Source organism: Bison bison, unplaced genomic scaffold (genome assembly GCF_000754665.1).
Source record: "Bison bison bison isolate TAMUID 2011002044 unplaced genomic scaffold, Bison_UMD1.0 scf7180017864093, whole genome shotgun sequence".
NCBI lineage: Eukaryota > Metazoa > Chordata > Mammalia > Artiodactyla > Bovidae > Bison > Bison bison.
Genome location: NW_011494665.1, coordinates 3,108,284 through 3,122,279, shown reverse-complemented (window position 1 = coordinate 3,122,279; position 13,996 = coordinate 3,108,284). Strand labels below are relative to the sequence as shown.

The 13,996-nt window shown below is 50.2% G+C and overlaps 1 protein-coding gene across 1 annotated transcript in view; it reads left to right on the top strand.

The window, feature by feature from the left end:
- Positions 1 to 13,996, top strand: part of INTS3 (integrator complex subunit 3) — a 37,502-nt gene that overhangs the window by 15,794 nt on the left and 7,712 nt on the right. Inside the window, exons 4-18 of the mRNA XM_010838443.1 lie at positions 898 to 1,011; positions 1,207 to 1,291; positions 2,625 to 2,691; positions 4,905 to 5,049; positions 6,307 to 6,436; positions 7,713 to 7,810; positions 9,096 to 9,287; positions 10,198 to 10,285; positions 10,763 to 10,842; positions 11,300 to 11,391; positions 11,730 to 11,836; positions 12,580 to 12,699; positions 13,035 to 13,164; positions 13,587 to 13,641; positions 13,865 to 13,968. Coding sequence (XP_010836745.1) covers positions 898 to 1,011; positions 1,207 to 1,291; positions 2,625 to 2,691; positions 4,905 to 5,049; positions 6,307 to 6,436; positions 7,713 to 7,810; positions 9,096 to 9,287; positions 10,198 to 10,285; positions 10,763 to 10,842; positions 11,300 to 11,391; positions 11,730 to 11,836; positions 12,580 to 12,699; positions 13,035 to 13,164; positions 13,587 to 13,641; positions 13,865 to 13,968 — 1,607 coding nt within the window. The remainder of the gene's footprint in view (positions 1 to 897; positions 1,012 to 1,206; positions 1,292 to 2,624; positions 2,692 to 4,904; positions 5,050 to 6,306; positions 6,437 to 7,712; positions 7,811 to 9,095; positions 9,288 to 10,197; positions 10,286 to 10,762; positions 10,843 to 11,299; positions 11,392 to 11,729; positions 11,837 to 12,579; positions 12,700 to 13,034; positions 13,165 to 13,586; positions 13,642 to 13,864; positions 13,969 to 13,996) is intronic.

The following is a 13,996-nucleotide window of genomic DNA, read 5'->3' as shown; positions in this document are numbered from 1 at the left end:
ATAATTGCTATTATTATTAATGCTGTCCTTGCCACTGGCCATCCGAGGTTGTGAGATACTGCCTATCTATAATTTTGCCCTTTGTGCCGAGACCCTGACAGCATAGAACCCAGCAGGCTGAGGAGGTTGCTAATGAGGTCCCCTAAGGTAGTCCTCCAGGAGTCTGGTCTCTTTAGAGAGACAGGGTGAGAGAAACAGGAGCTCTCAGAGGAAATTGGCATGCATTCCCTTACCTCCCCCAGAGTTAGATGTGCTAAAGGACCCGTCCTTCAATACTTGGTGGAAGTAAAGGGCAGCCTGGAGAAAAGAAGAAAGATGCTTCGTTAAGGAAGTTCGGTTTGGGTCTGCCCTTTCTTTCTGGGATCCTGGTCCATGGATCCTCTTTCCTTAATACTCCTAGCCCTTTGTTTCATCTGGCTGTGTCAATACAAGTCTAAAAATCTCTTTGAGATCCTTTCCGGCCTGTTCAACCAAACCCATTCTGCAGTGACCTTTTACTGGCAGATGAAAAGCAGATGGCCTCCACCTGGTTTTGCTCAGCTGGTGGCTTCAAACAGTGTGACGCTTCCCAAGGAGGGAGGTAAGGGGACAGGGATCCTTTCTTAGCAGGCTTTTCTGTCTTACTAGAATAACTCAGTCCCTTATCCCCACCCTGAATGACAGAGCAAGGGGTAGATTTGGGATGGTGGAGCCTATGAAAGGTTTGTGGAAAGTCTTTCCAGAGTGGAAAGTCTTGTGTTTTGGTCGTTGAATGGTAAGCATGCCTTCTAGAGCAGAAAATTTTTCACTGCCACTTGTATCCCATTGGTAGAGGCTAGGGGGCAGGGGGCCCCCTGTGAGTGGGATCAGGAGCCTATCCTTAGCTTGCTGGCTGCTCACAAACCTCACTTCTTACAGTGTTACCGGGACTTGGCTCTGGTGAGTCGTGACGGCATGAATATTGTTCTGAATAAAATCAACCAGATACTCATGGAGAAGTACTTGAAGTTGCAGGATACCTGCCGTACTCAGGTAAGGCCAGAAAGAAAAGAGAGATCCAGCTCAGAGACATAACAGAAAATGGATCCTCTCCTAAGGGGAAGGGAAGGAGGAATCGGGGGTAACACACCTCTGTCTTTGTACACCTAACTTATAAAATGACTGGATTAGACCCTTTCTCAAATTTACAGGCCCTTCTCTTCATATGTCTTTTTCTCTCTCCTTTAGTTGGTGTGGTTGGTACGGGAACTAGTGAAGAGTGGGGTTCTGGGAGCCGATGGTGTTTGCATGACATTCATGAAGCAGATTGCCGGTGAGTTGGATGGCAAGAGCATAAAGAAGAAAGAAGTATGCACTATGCCTAAGTCCAGGCAGTGGAGAATGATTGAGTGCCTAAGGGACTTGATTCCTGGACTGTTTATGTTCTTTCCTTTTGACCCAGGCATCTTCTGGCCACGTATGTTCCACAAAGAAATTGAAAAGTTACAGGGGGCCTTTTGGAGCAATAAGTCTTGCCTCATTTTCCTTCCTGCCAAACTTGAGGCCTGATAGAGAATATTTAGCCTGTTGTTGGCCTACTGTAACCAGTCCTCACTCTGGGGTTTCGTGGCCTATTGGATCAGGAAGAATCTGGAAGGAATGGGGGAGAAGTAAGGGTAAAATAATTGGTTCTCATCTCACTGTACTTTCAGAGCCCCCGACATCTTCTCTGGCTCCACCTCAATGTCCTAAACACTTAGGCCCAGTTTGAGGGACAAACTATGTCACAGAACAGACCCTGACATTTAGGCTTCGTTATCTTCAGAGACATCTGTCTGAACCACTGATTATCCAAGAGTCCTGCCCCTGCTACTTCTCTTCCCAAGATTACATGTGTTTGTGCAAATATGACCCTGTCTCTCTACCTCACCATTGCTCCTCGGTTCTTTGCTTCCTCTTCAGGATTTTATATAACAGTGATACTCCTGTGTATAAACCTTAATCTACGTGATGTGTGACTCTGTAAATTGAATTTTTACATTAGGACCTGGGGCAAGGCATAGCGTTGTTGTGCTGGCTATTTTTATCCGTTCTCCTGGCACTTTCTTCCCTGTTTGGCACTCCTAGTCCCCACTTCTGATCCTATGATTTTGATCTGGCATTACTGCTTGTTTAATTCTGCCCCAGGAAGTTTCATAGCAAGCACTCGAGACTGTGATACCTGGAGACCAAAAGCCTTTGGCCTGTCTTGAGCTGAACACAGGATTTGGGACATACAGTGGCTGGACTGCAGCTGTTGCTTGCCTCCTGGACTTGTCAGGCCCTATTTGAAATGTCATCTGTTCTTTCCAGCTGTGGGCTTTTCATATCTCCTTCCCAGACATTCCCTTTTAGGGGTCAAAGTAATCCCACTGCAACCCCCTGTCTGTGGAAAGTAGCAGCTCTGATTTCTGGAAAAACCCCAAACCTTCCCTTCCCGTCTCTCTGGAGGCAAAGAGGGAAATTGTAAAGCCTGACAAAACAAAGACAGTTTTTTCAGCCCTCAGAGCATCAGGGATGGGATAACAGTCAGGGATGGAGCAGTAAGAAGGAGAAGGAGTGTGCTGGCTGAGCTGAGTCACTAATCAGAGCCATTCTGACTCTCTGTTTTCTCCCCCTTTGATCAGGTGGGGATGTTACGGCAAAAAACATCTGGTTGGCAGAGAGTGTTCTGGATATCCTGATGGAGCAGAGGTAGAGTCTGTCGTGAAGGGGGGGCAAGAGCTGGATGCGGCCACACTGGATATGGGACGCAAGGGTGTGTGAGGAGCTTTTAGTGGCCCAAGAGCACCATAGGTTAGAGGCGGTGAGGTGGGGGAGGGAGCAGCCACGTACTGGTGGCAAGAGACGGAATTAATGCTGTGCTGTGGCCCAGGGATGAAGGAGTGGGAAAGAAGGTTTTTACTAAAATACCTCAGAGCCCAGGAAAAACTCATTTCATCTGATAAGGGTTTATTTTTGATCCAGACCTCCATGGAATGTTTATCTTTGGCGGGAGGTAAGGGAGAATGAACTCAGCAGAGTGGGGCCAGCCAACCACCCAGGCCTGGCAGGTACCCCTGTTCTCCCTTCCAAGACTGTCCATCCTACCCATGCCCTCCTTTTGTTGACGTGGCACAGGGGGTGGTGAGCATGAGGAGGTCACTGAGGCCATTGGTGCGGAGGGCGTGAGATCCCTTCTCCATCAAAGTAAAGGACCAGAAAGTTTGAGGGCTATTGCATATTTGAGCTTGTTTGGGTGTGAGGCCTACCTCTTGGTCCTGTGGCCTCACTCTTTCTGTTGCGTGATTTCAGAGTCTGTTCCTGGGAGAGGACACCACAGTAGTCACATGATTGAGACGGCTGATAGTCTCTGTATTTCCAGTGGTTTAGAAGAATGGACCTCAGCCCTTCACACTTGTGAAAGAGATGGCTGTGTTCTGTGCGCTGCGGAACGGGAGAGCTGTGCCAGCCCTGCCGGCCAGTGCCACCTAGTGCCCCGGGCCTGGATGTGCAGCCGCAGGTGCGGTGGCAGCACATGCTCCATCATTGGTACCAGCGCACAGCACATGAGCTCCAAGCAGTTTCTTATCAGATCTCTGTTTGTCTTAAGTCACTGGGCCTTCCTAACATCCTGGGTCAGAGGGTTTCACTTTGATCTTTCTCTTCATTACCCCATCCCATGTCTCAGATACATTTATCACCTCCACTAGCAATCTTCCTAAGAAGTGGTTTTTCTAATTTTGTTCCTGGTGCCGGATACCTTCTGTTCCCATACCTTAAAGCAGAATTTTTCTCATTTGGGCAGTCAGAGCACAGTCTTACTGTACAGGTGTCAGATAACTGCCCTACCTTTTCTCCTGCCCTCCAAAAAACTCGCATCGTTTAATGCACATGAATCCTTAGAACTTTAAAACTGTCCTCTTTCACACCTTCTTTCCCACTCCTTCCCAGGTCTTAGGGGTGTGGAATTAAAAGGTAACAGGTCGGGGAGGGGGACCCACCCGTGGCTTTGGCTGCTGCTTTTACTCTGTGAAAGGAGAAGGCCAGAGTCTATTAATTAGGTGGCTTGAGGCCACCTTTTCCGGAATCAGGATGTTGCCTGGTTGGATTAATTAAACTCCCCATCTTTTTCCTCTGGTTCCCTGTCTTCCAGCAGGGGTGCTAAAACACTTACAAAGTGCTTGTTTAGGGGAGACAGCTCCCCAGTTTTGGTGATTTGAGCCAGCGTTGGAGTCTTTGAATCTCCCTACAGTTTCTTAGTACTCCTCTTCAAGCGACAGGGAACGCAATTCTTCCATTACCCCCTTTTCTCCAGGAAATGTCTAAAACTCCTAGTAAAATAGGCTTTGCCATCCAAAATCATGTTCTTCTCTTCAGATTATGATTTAAGGCAGGTGACTCATTGACTGGGAGTGGGATCAGTGGCCAGAACAAATCAGGGGAACATTTGTAATGTGCTGGGCTGGTAATGACAAGCATACCCAGTGTGTTCTGAAATCTCCGCGGTCCTGAAAGGGTCTTGGTAATCCCCAGAGGTCCTTGGGCTGCACTTTAAGAACTGCAGGCTGTGTCCCTTGTGCCTCTTTCAGGCTTAGTGCACGGTAGGCAGTCTGTTAATGTTTGAATGACTGAGTCAACAAACTTATTTTATTAGAAGTTAAGTACTTACGGGTAGAGATTGCTTTCATTTAGCACTTATCTTTATTGGGCACCTGGTAGAGTGAGAGGAAGTTGTCTCCACCTTAGCCAGTTAATAGTCCAAGATAGATAACGACAGCACGAGTGAGCAATTAAGGAACCAGAAACTTACTCCCAGTGCTAATCATCAGCCATTTCCCAGGCACTGGAGCCAAGTGTGGGGGTAAATTGGGTGGGTCTAGATGGAGCGCAGGTGCCCATGTCTTCAGTGTCTTCCCTCCCTGTAGAGAATGGGTACTGAAGAGCAGCATCCTCATCGCCATGGCTGTTTACACATACCTCCGCCTCATCGTCGACCACCACGGGACCGCCCAGCTCCAGGCCCTGAGGCAGAAGGAGGTGGACTTCTGCATCTCACTGCTTCGGGAGCGGGTGAGGACAAAAAACCCGTAGGAAAGTGAGACCCAGAAAGGGATACCTCTCGTCAGTTCTCTGGTGACCTGGGGCCAGAGATGGTGGTGGAGACTGAAGGTGGTTCAAGGTCTGCTGTTTTTTCATCACTGTAAGACAGATGAGGCTAGCAGGGTGGAGAAATCAGTGTGGAGCAGCCCTAGTTCCTGTGATGGCAGAAGATGAGATGGTGGTTGGGTGGCATCACTGATTCAATGGACACGCACTTGGGTGAACCGTGGGAGATGGTGAGGGACAGGAAGGCCTGGTTTGCTGCAGTGCGTGGAGTCACAAAGAGCTGGACACAACTTAGGGACTAAACAACAACAAAGCCCCAGTTACTGGAACGCTGTTGGTTACACTGGCATCTTGGGGACTTCCCTGGTCAGCTTCACGGGCGCTGTCACACAGCACGTCCCAGACAGAAGCTGTCTTGTGTTTCCACTGCTACGTTATCCCCACCCGCCCCCTGCCTGCCGGGGTAACTGCCGTGGTCACGTGGGATAGTGAATTGTCCACTGTCAGCTCTCCCAGGAGAGGCAGATCCTAGAGTTAAAGCTGTCTAACGCAGTAGCCACTAGCCACGTGTCACAATATAAGCTAAAATAAATTGACATTAGGGACTCCCTGGCAGTCCAGCGGTTTGGACTCTCTGCTCCCGGTGCAGGAGTCATGGGTTCAGTCCCTGGTTGGGGAACTTGGGCCACACATGCTGCACAGTGTGGCCAGGAACAAAAAAGCACACACACACATTGTAATTAGATAAAATTTTAAATTCAGTTCCTTAGTTGAATTAGACACGTTTCAAGTGCTCATTTGCCACATCTGGCAAATGGGTATCCTTTTGACAGCACAACTAGAGGTGCTGTCATTACCACAGAGAGTTCTGTTGGACCAAGCAAGTCCTGGGGTAAGGTGTCTGGAGCTCAACTTACCAGCCCTAGCCTTTTGGAATGTTTGTGTTCCTTGACCTGGACTGAAACCATTCTAGGAGGAGAGGGCCACAGATTAACATGACAGCAGTTTCCAGCAACCTCTCCTCCTCGATTTCGGTCCCCAACTTCAGCTCTCTTGCCCTTGAACAGCTTGGAGCCAATCCCTTGGTTCCAGAAAAAATTGTGTAATCCATTCGACCCCTTTCTTCCCCTCCCTGTAACATATTGTTCCTTCCTCCCTGCAGCGGGTAGACAGTTCTTGTTTTTATTCTCTTTCCCGTCTCCCACCACCCACCCCATCTAGTTCATGGAATGTTTGATGGTTGGCCGAGACCTCGTCAGACTGCTTCAGAATGTTGCCAGGATACCAGAATTTGAACTGCTTTGGAAAGATATTATCCATAACCCTCAGGCCTTGAGTCCTCAGTTCACAGGTAAGTAAAGGTTGGGGCATCCTGTCCTTGAGAGGTCAATCGAGAGGGCAGAAGTGGGTGGATAGGAGAGGCTTTGGCAGTCAGGTTTAAGAAGCTTGGGACTGGGCAAGCTCTGCTGGGGACAGCTGGATGTGGGAACGGCGGGACTACACAGAACCATTCATGTTCCCAGACAGTCCCTATCTGGCAAGCTCTAGCTGTCTGTCATTTAAGAAAAAGTGAGATAGAGAGCTGTGATCCTCCTCCTCCTCCTGTCCCACCAACTCTTGGGCTCAAGAGGTGAGCCAATGACCAGTTTCCAGCTTCACTGAGTGTCAGGAGTGTCAGAGGTCAGCTTGTGAGACTGACTCAGCAGACGCACTGGAATTTGTCCTGTAAGCGAAGGCTCCTCCCCAGGAACTGTGATGCCTCTGAATTCCAAGGATCCAGCTTAGCCAAAATCCTCTGTGGGGGAGGGAGCGTGTCTGTGTGCCTCCCCCAGCGAGGCCCTTTTCATCTCCCTTTTGCCTTCCCAGGGTCCTTATGGTCTAAACAGTGACTGTACAGCTTTGTCCCCAACCTGTCTCCAACATGCACATGTGTGTGATATGTGCACATGTGCACACGTAACACGAGTGTCACAGTCTAGGACTGAGAAGTCAGGAGAGGAGAAGCTAGCTCTGGTTCTGCGTTACGTTGTACTGTTCTTTTATGGCAACATGTACTGAGTTGTTTTAAGTGCCTGCTGTGTGCTAGGCTCGTGCATGTTAACTCTAATACTCAGAACACCCCTATAAGATGGATATTTTACTTTCCATATTTACAGATAAAGAAAATAAGGTTCAAGGAGATTAAGTAGTTTGCCCAAGGCCACACAGCTAGTAAATGTCAGAGGCAGGATTTGGCTCCAGGTCTGTCTGACTCCACAGCTCGTGCTTATGCCACAACACCACACTGGTCCCAGGACCCAGTGGTGGGACCATCAGGAGCAGAAAGAGAGGCTAGGGTGTCCCAAAATTTTCCCTAACTTTCCCACATGTTGCCAACTGGAATAATGTGAGTATCGGACTCTGGACGGCCAGTAGAAGAAAAGAATGAATACCTCTGGGTCCTGGGGATGGTGGTTGGATGGAGCACATCACTCAGATGCTGGTTAGAACCCCTCTTGCTCGTGTCTTGGAATTTCCCCAAGAGCAAGACCACTGGCCATCGGAACCCGGCCCAGGTGACCCACCTGCCTTCTGCTCCTTCAGGTCTTCAGTCTTCTCCTTTATCTTTCCTTCCATACTTGGTTCAGGTATCCTACAGCTTCTTCAGTCAAGAACGTCTCGAAAATTCCTAGCATGTCGTCTAACCCCAGACATGGAGACTAAGCTCCTCTTCATGACATCCCGGGTAAGCTAACCCACTTCAGCAGGGAGGGAAGCTGCAGGTACTAGCTGCGCTTCTCCCTTCAGCCTGCAGGTGTCTGGTGGAGGGCCGGTCAAGTGTGCGATTGGGCACAGAGCTAAGGACTGGGGATACAGTGTTGAGAAAGACGTAACAGTTCCAGTTCTCAGGAAGCTTTCAGTCTGTCTAAAGTAGTCATTAAACCAATACTTGTATACAGATAATGTAATTTACCATTGTGAAATGTGCTATGAAAGAGTAGAGTGAGAGTGTTCATTCTGTGAAACTCATGGTTCCTCAGGGTGAGCCATGACCTCTCAGGAAGAGAGCTACGGCCTTTTGGTTTCCAAAGGTGGCTGAATTATGACAGCATTGCTTGAGGAGCGTGTTAAAATACACTTTCCTGGATGCTACTGTCCCAGAGAATCTGATTATGGCATCTGTATTTTTAACAGACTTTCCAGGCAGCAGCTTCTGTGCAGCTAGTCTGGTGTTAAGGAACCACTGCTCTAGCCAGCTTTCAGTTCCCCAAGTCATCCAGGAGAACTGTCTAGATCTGGGCTGTCCCACCTGGTAGCCACTAGCCACATGTTGCAATTTAAATTAGTTACAATTAAATAAAATTTAAAGTCTAGTACCTCAGTTTGAGCAGCTACATTTTAGGAGCTCAGTAGGCACCACCGTTGCCAAATGTTCTGTTGGACTATGTTGATTTAGTTTTTGTTTTTGTTTTTTTTTAACCTTTCTCGTCTCTATTTTGGTTGAATTGGGAATAGAAGAGGAAATCTAGATCTTCCCCTTAGGAAAGGTTGCTATTTGTACACACTTAGAGTCCACTTGGAGAAGGAAATGGCAACCCACTCCAGTGTTCTTGCCTGGAGAATCTCAGGGATGGGAGAGCCTGGTGGGCTGCCATCTATGGGGTCACAGAGTCGGACACGACTGAAGTGACTTAGCAGCAGCAGCAGAGTCCACTTAGGGGAAGGACTTGGCTGGAAGAAGTTTTGGAGAATGTCTGTGTTTTAGACAATGATCCTGTTCTGTCATTCAGCCTAGGAAAGCTTTCAGTCAGTGCTGAGTAGACAGCATTCTTTTTAAATCGAGGAAGAGTTAAATCAGGATGTCTTCCCAAAGGCAGAGAGACTTAAGAGACAATAGGAATTAATGACTAAGTCGTGGGAAGAAATTGAGGTCTAGGTCAAACCTAAAGATGAATGGTGCTCATTTCCCTCTGTCCAGAGATTCCACCCTCCCTTCCTAGCTCTTCTTTCTAATGTTTCCTTCCCCCAAGGTACGGTTTGGTCAACAAAAGCGATACCAGGATTGGTTCCAGCGTCAGTACCTGTCAACCCCAGACAGTCAGTCTCTGCGCTGTGACCTCATTCGCTACATCTGTGGAGTTGTCCACCCTTCCAATGAAGTGCTGAGTTCAGATATCTTGCCCCGATGGGCCATCATTGGCTGGCTGCTGACCACGTGCACGGTGAGGGCCTGGGTGAGGGGTGGAGGCTACAGGGTGGTGACCCTCTCTCCCTCGTGTCCCACACCTCCATGCTTCCTCCTGACTCTGGGCCACTTGACCCCGAAGGGCCCCTTTTCACTCTCTTCCTCCTGACTATCTCAGTCTTTGCCCTGCCTCAAAGTTTACTCACACTTTTTATTTCCCATGTGAGTTTAGGGTTGAACAGTTTCATCTGAACCTTTACTGCCAGTCTCCAAGCCTGGGTTTCTCAGGCATCCCTGTCTTTTCCTGTTAGCTTCCAGAAACCACGTATGATTATTCCTTTGAAGTGTTCCTAACTCACATTCAGGTCTTGTGTTCCTTACACCCTTACTTCCGGGCCTTTTGGCATCAACTCTGGATACTTCCCTTCTTCGAACAGGGTGAATCCACAGTAGAGCCATTTCCTTCCCAGCGTTTCCTCCCTGTGCCTGGGATGGGAAACTGTTCTCTGGCATCTAGCTGCCCTCTGACCTCTCCTGACAGGGTTCCCCCTCCCCTGTCTGACTGGGTCCTTGGAATGTGCTGATTCAGATATAATAGCAAGCTATGCCTAAGGGTCTTCCCTTCAGGAATGTGCCTGGGGAGCTCAGCACAGGCAGCTGAGGGGCTAGTCTGAGTGTTTTAGCTCAGGGGTGATCAGGGGACCCCCAGGCCCAGATGTTCTCCTTGTGGGATCAAGAACCCAGACCAATCCCCAGCCCCTTGGTTGGTGAGACCTCATACACAGATTTGGGTGTCTTCACCCCTGGGGCGGTTCCACCCTGATTCACTAGAAACTTAATTTCGTGGATGGAGCAGTTACGTGGGCCCTGGAATCTGCCTTGGGCTTCTGCAGCGAAGGGAGCTGGTTGATGAAATTAGCCTCTTTTTTTCTCCTTTTTTTTTCCAGTCAAATGTTGCTGCCTCTAATGCCAAGCTGGCCTTGTTTTACGACTGGCTGTTCTTTAGCCCAGACAAGGATAGCATTATGAACATAGGTATGTGACTGAGCCCAGGCAGCCACTCCCCAGCCCCCTGCGCCGCTGCCTTGTCTCCGTGGTAGTAGCCGTGAATGTCAGGGCAGCGTGGTGTGGAGGCAGCTTATCTGCAGCAGTTCCGTTGTTCCTCATCCGCGCTTCCTTGACCTAGAAGGAAAATTGCTTTGATGAGGCTGAGCGACCATGGCACCCCCTTCACCCCATAGCCTTACGTTTGGGCTTTGAGTGGGGAGGGCCCAGGCAGAGGAAAAGTCTGTGCTATCTCCTGCTACCTCCCTCCTCCAAGCCGAATGCTGGACAGGAAGGGAGATGAGGGCTGTGAGCCGTTGCGGGGAGTGTCTGCTTTTGGGTCTGCTCAGCAGAACTAGAAGGGGGCGGGGAAGACATAGCTCTCTCTGGAGCCGTTCGTATATATTGATAGCTTATTGTATGGGGACTCTCTGATGTGGGGGGACCCTTTAATTCCACACTCTCCAGAACCAGCCATCCTGGTCATGCATCACTCCATGAAGCCCCACCCAGCCATCACTGCCACACTCCTGGACTTCATGTGCCGTGTAAGTGCCACAGCCCTTTTTCCTCCCCATGTCCGCCCAGCAGAGCTAAGTGTGTGTCCTTCTAACCTTGGCAGTCAGTGAATAGGTCTTCCCAGTGCCCCTTGGGAGCAAAGTGGGTCGTGGTCATGGTCATGGGTCCTTTGTCCTAAGTTAGTGAAGCTTCTCTCCTACATTCCCCCTGTCTCCAGTTGCATCTTTCCATGTCTCCATGGGGTTTCTTAGCCTCAGGGATGATGACTTCAGGTTAAATCCCATCTCCTTGAGGAGCACCCAGGTTGAGTAAGAGTTTCCCATTTTAACAGCACAGGACAGTCAGGAACATTCCAGTCCTTTCTGCAGCCATACCTCCCAGTGTTTCCTGAATGGAACCAAAGCTGCTTTTTAGATCTAGTTCAGCAGAACAGTCTGGATGGAAGGTCCTGCCCTGTGTTCATTTTCTGCTCCTCTTCCCTTCCAGATCATTCCCAACTTCTATCCCCCGCTGGAGGGCCACGTGCGGCAGGGTGTCTTTTCCTCCCTCAATCACATTGTGGAGAAACGGGTTCTGGCGTAAGCACTTCATGTGTCTGTGGGGCAGGGAAACCAGCTCTTTCCTCCTTTCACTAGGTCACCGTGGCCAGATACTGCTCTCCCACTGCTGACCCTTTCCCTTGAGACGTATAGAACGTACTGGCTCCACCGAAGGCTGCTAGGCATACGTCCTCTTGCCTCTTAGAGGAACTTCTCTCTTGCAGAGGGATTCAGATGCCTTCCCTGTGCCCCAGTGGCCCTTCCCAGGGAGTATTGCCCAGTTGTCCCATTGGGCTTAGACTTGTGTATTATTTAGTTCTGCGTAGCGTTAGAAGTGAGGAGCTCTGATACTGACTTTCATTCATGTTCCCCATTAGGCATTTGGCGCCCCTCTTTGACAACCCTAAATTGGACAAGGAGCTGCGGGCAATGCTGAGGGAGAAGTTTCCTGAGTTCTGCAGTTCGCCCAGCCCACCTGTGGAAGGTATAGCCCCGCCTAGTCCATCACCGATTTCAGAAGAGGGGTGGAGACATCCAGGGCGCTGGACTAGAGCCCTGGTTTAGGACGTCACGTGCTCCACCTCTGTGACTCTGTCCAGTTCGGTTTCTCTTGCCCCGGTTTTTTCTTTTATTCTTTTTTATGTTGTCTTCCTTATGTTGTCATCCTTTATGATGTCTTCTCTGTCTTATCTGCTTTTCACTGACATCCCTTGCTCTCTTAACTCCTCCTTTTTTTTTTTTCCTGACCTCTCCTCAGTAGGTGGAAGGCCTTCATGGAATGTATGTTTATCTCACTTTAGCTTTGTCCATCTTTCTACCCAGCCCCAGGCCCTGTCCTCTGATGAGAGGTTGTCATGTTGGGTCTCAAATCTTGCTTCCAATTCCAGGCAGATCCCCTTCCTTTTTTGTTTTGGGGTAAGGGCTTAAGCTAGGCAGAGCTTTCCAACTTGGTCTAAGTTAAAGAGCACTTGGGACTGTGCCTGATCTTATCTACTGGCTGACCCTCAGCTGAGCATAGAGGTGTCAGGGTCTGTGCTGCTCTTATTGCTGGGAAAATCCCCCCGCTTTGAAGCCCTGGAGGGTGGAGGACAAGATGCCTGTCCTTTCAAGGTCCATGTTCCATTTAGGTCATGAGCTCCTTATCCTCCCACTTGCCCTCTTGTCTCCCCTTCCCAAGAGCATTGGACAAGGAGGCCATCAAATGTCTTGTCTTTCTTTACTTCCAAGTCAAAATTGAGGAGCCAGTTTCCATGGAGATGGACAACCACATGTCAGACAAGGATGAGAGTTGCTATGACAACGCAGAGGCAGCCTTCAGTGATGATGAGGAGGATCTCAACAGCAAAGGTAGTCCAGGCTTGTGTCCGTCCTAGGAGGGCTAGCTGGCAGGAGCAGACTCTCTGTCCTCTCTGTGCCTCTGAGTTAGTTTTGTTATCAGTGTTCCTGGATGAGACTCCAGAACTTGACACTGAAGCAGGAGGGAAAGAAGGACAAGTGGTCCCTGCCTTTTCTTGCTTCCTGAGGCTAGAACACGCCACACTCAGGGAAGTGCTTCAGGCACTCAGTAGCTCTGAGTGAATGGTGCACACCCAGCTCGGGTCAGGGGGCCAGACTGTTCAGGGGGCTCTCTGTGCTTCTCATGTCTGGGCCGAGTAACTCCTTTCCTAAATCACTCCCTTCAGGGAAGAAGAGAGAGTTTCGCTTCCACCCAATCAAGGAGACAGTGGTGGAGGAACCAGTTGATATTACCCCTTATCTTGACCAGCTAGATGAGTCCCTGAGGGACAAAGTGCTCCAGCTCCAGAAGGGAAGGTGGGTGCCGGTCCTGGGTGTCTGCCTGGTACTTGGTGGGTGGCAGACTGGTGGGTTTGGAAGGGTTCTGGTGGGGTTGTGTGGAGAAGTGACTGAAGCTGCACAGGAGATGCCTTCTACAATTTAGGTTGCAGGCTGTGGGCTGGGAGGGGGCAGCCTTGTTTCGCAGCACGCCAGGCCCTCACGCCAGGCCCTCACTCCAACGTTCTGAGTAGAAGAGCCTCCAGGAGCAAAGCAGTACTGTGGGGATCCCCCTCTCCTTGGCCTCTGCCCTGAGGCCCCCTCACCACAGCCCGGATTCCCAGGGTTCCTGTGTTCTGTCTGTGTGCACGCGAGTGTGCTTGTGCACGCATTCCAGGTGTGTGTCCCGCCCTCTGCTCTCCTCCGTGTCCCTGAGATCTCCTCTCCCTTCTGCTCTGTAGTGACACAGAGGCCCAGTGTGAGGTCATGCAGGAAATCGTGGACCAGGTCCTGGAGGTGAGGAGGAACCTGCCCCCTCAGGGAGGGAGCAGCCCAGCCCGCCCAGCCCAGAGCCCCCCCAGGCAGCTGACTCCCAGCTTCCCCTCCTCTGGATTGGTCCCTTCTGCTGGGGGCGGGGCCTGCTGATGCTGGAGCTGGAGGCAGATGAGCTCAGAGGCTCTGGGTAGTGGGGGTAGGGAGGCTGGGTCTGGGTGGTGACAGTCCTCCTCTCACCACCCAGGAAGACTTTGACTCGGAGCAGCTGTCTGTCCTCGCTTCCTGCCTGCAGGAGCTCTTCAAGGGCCACTTCCGAGGGGAGGTGCTGCCCGAGGAGATCACTGAGGAGTAAGGCTCATCTTTCCAGACCCTTCCC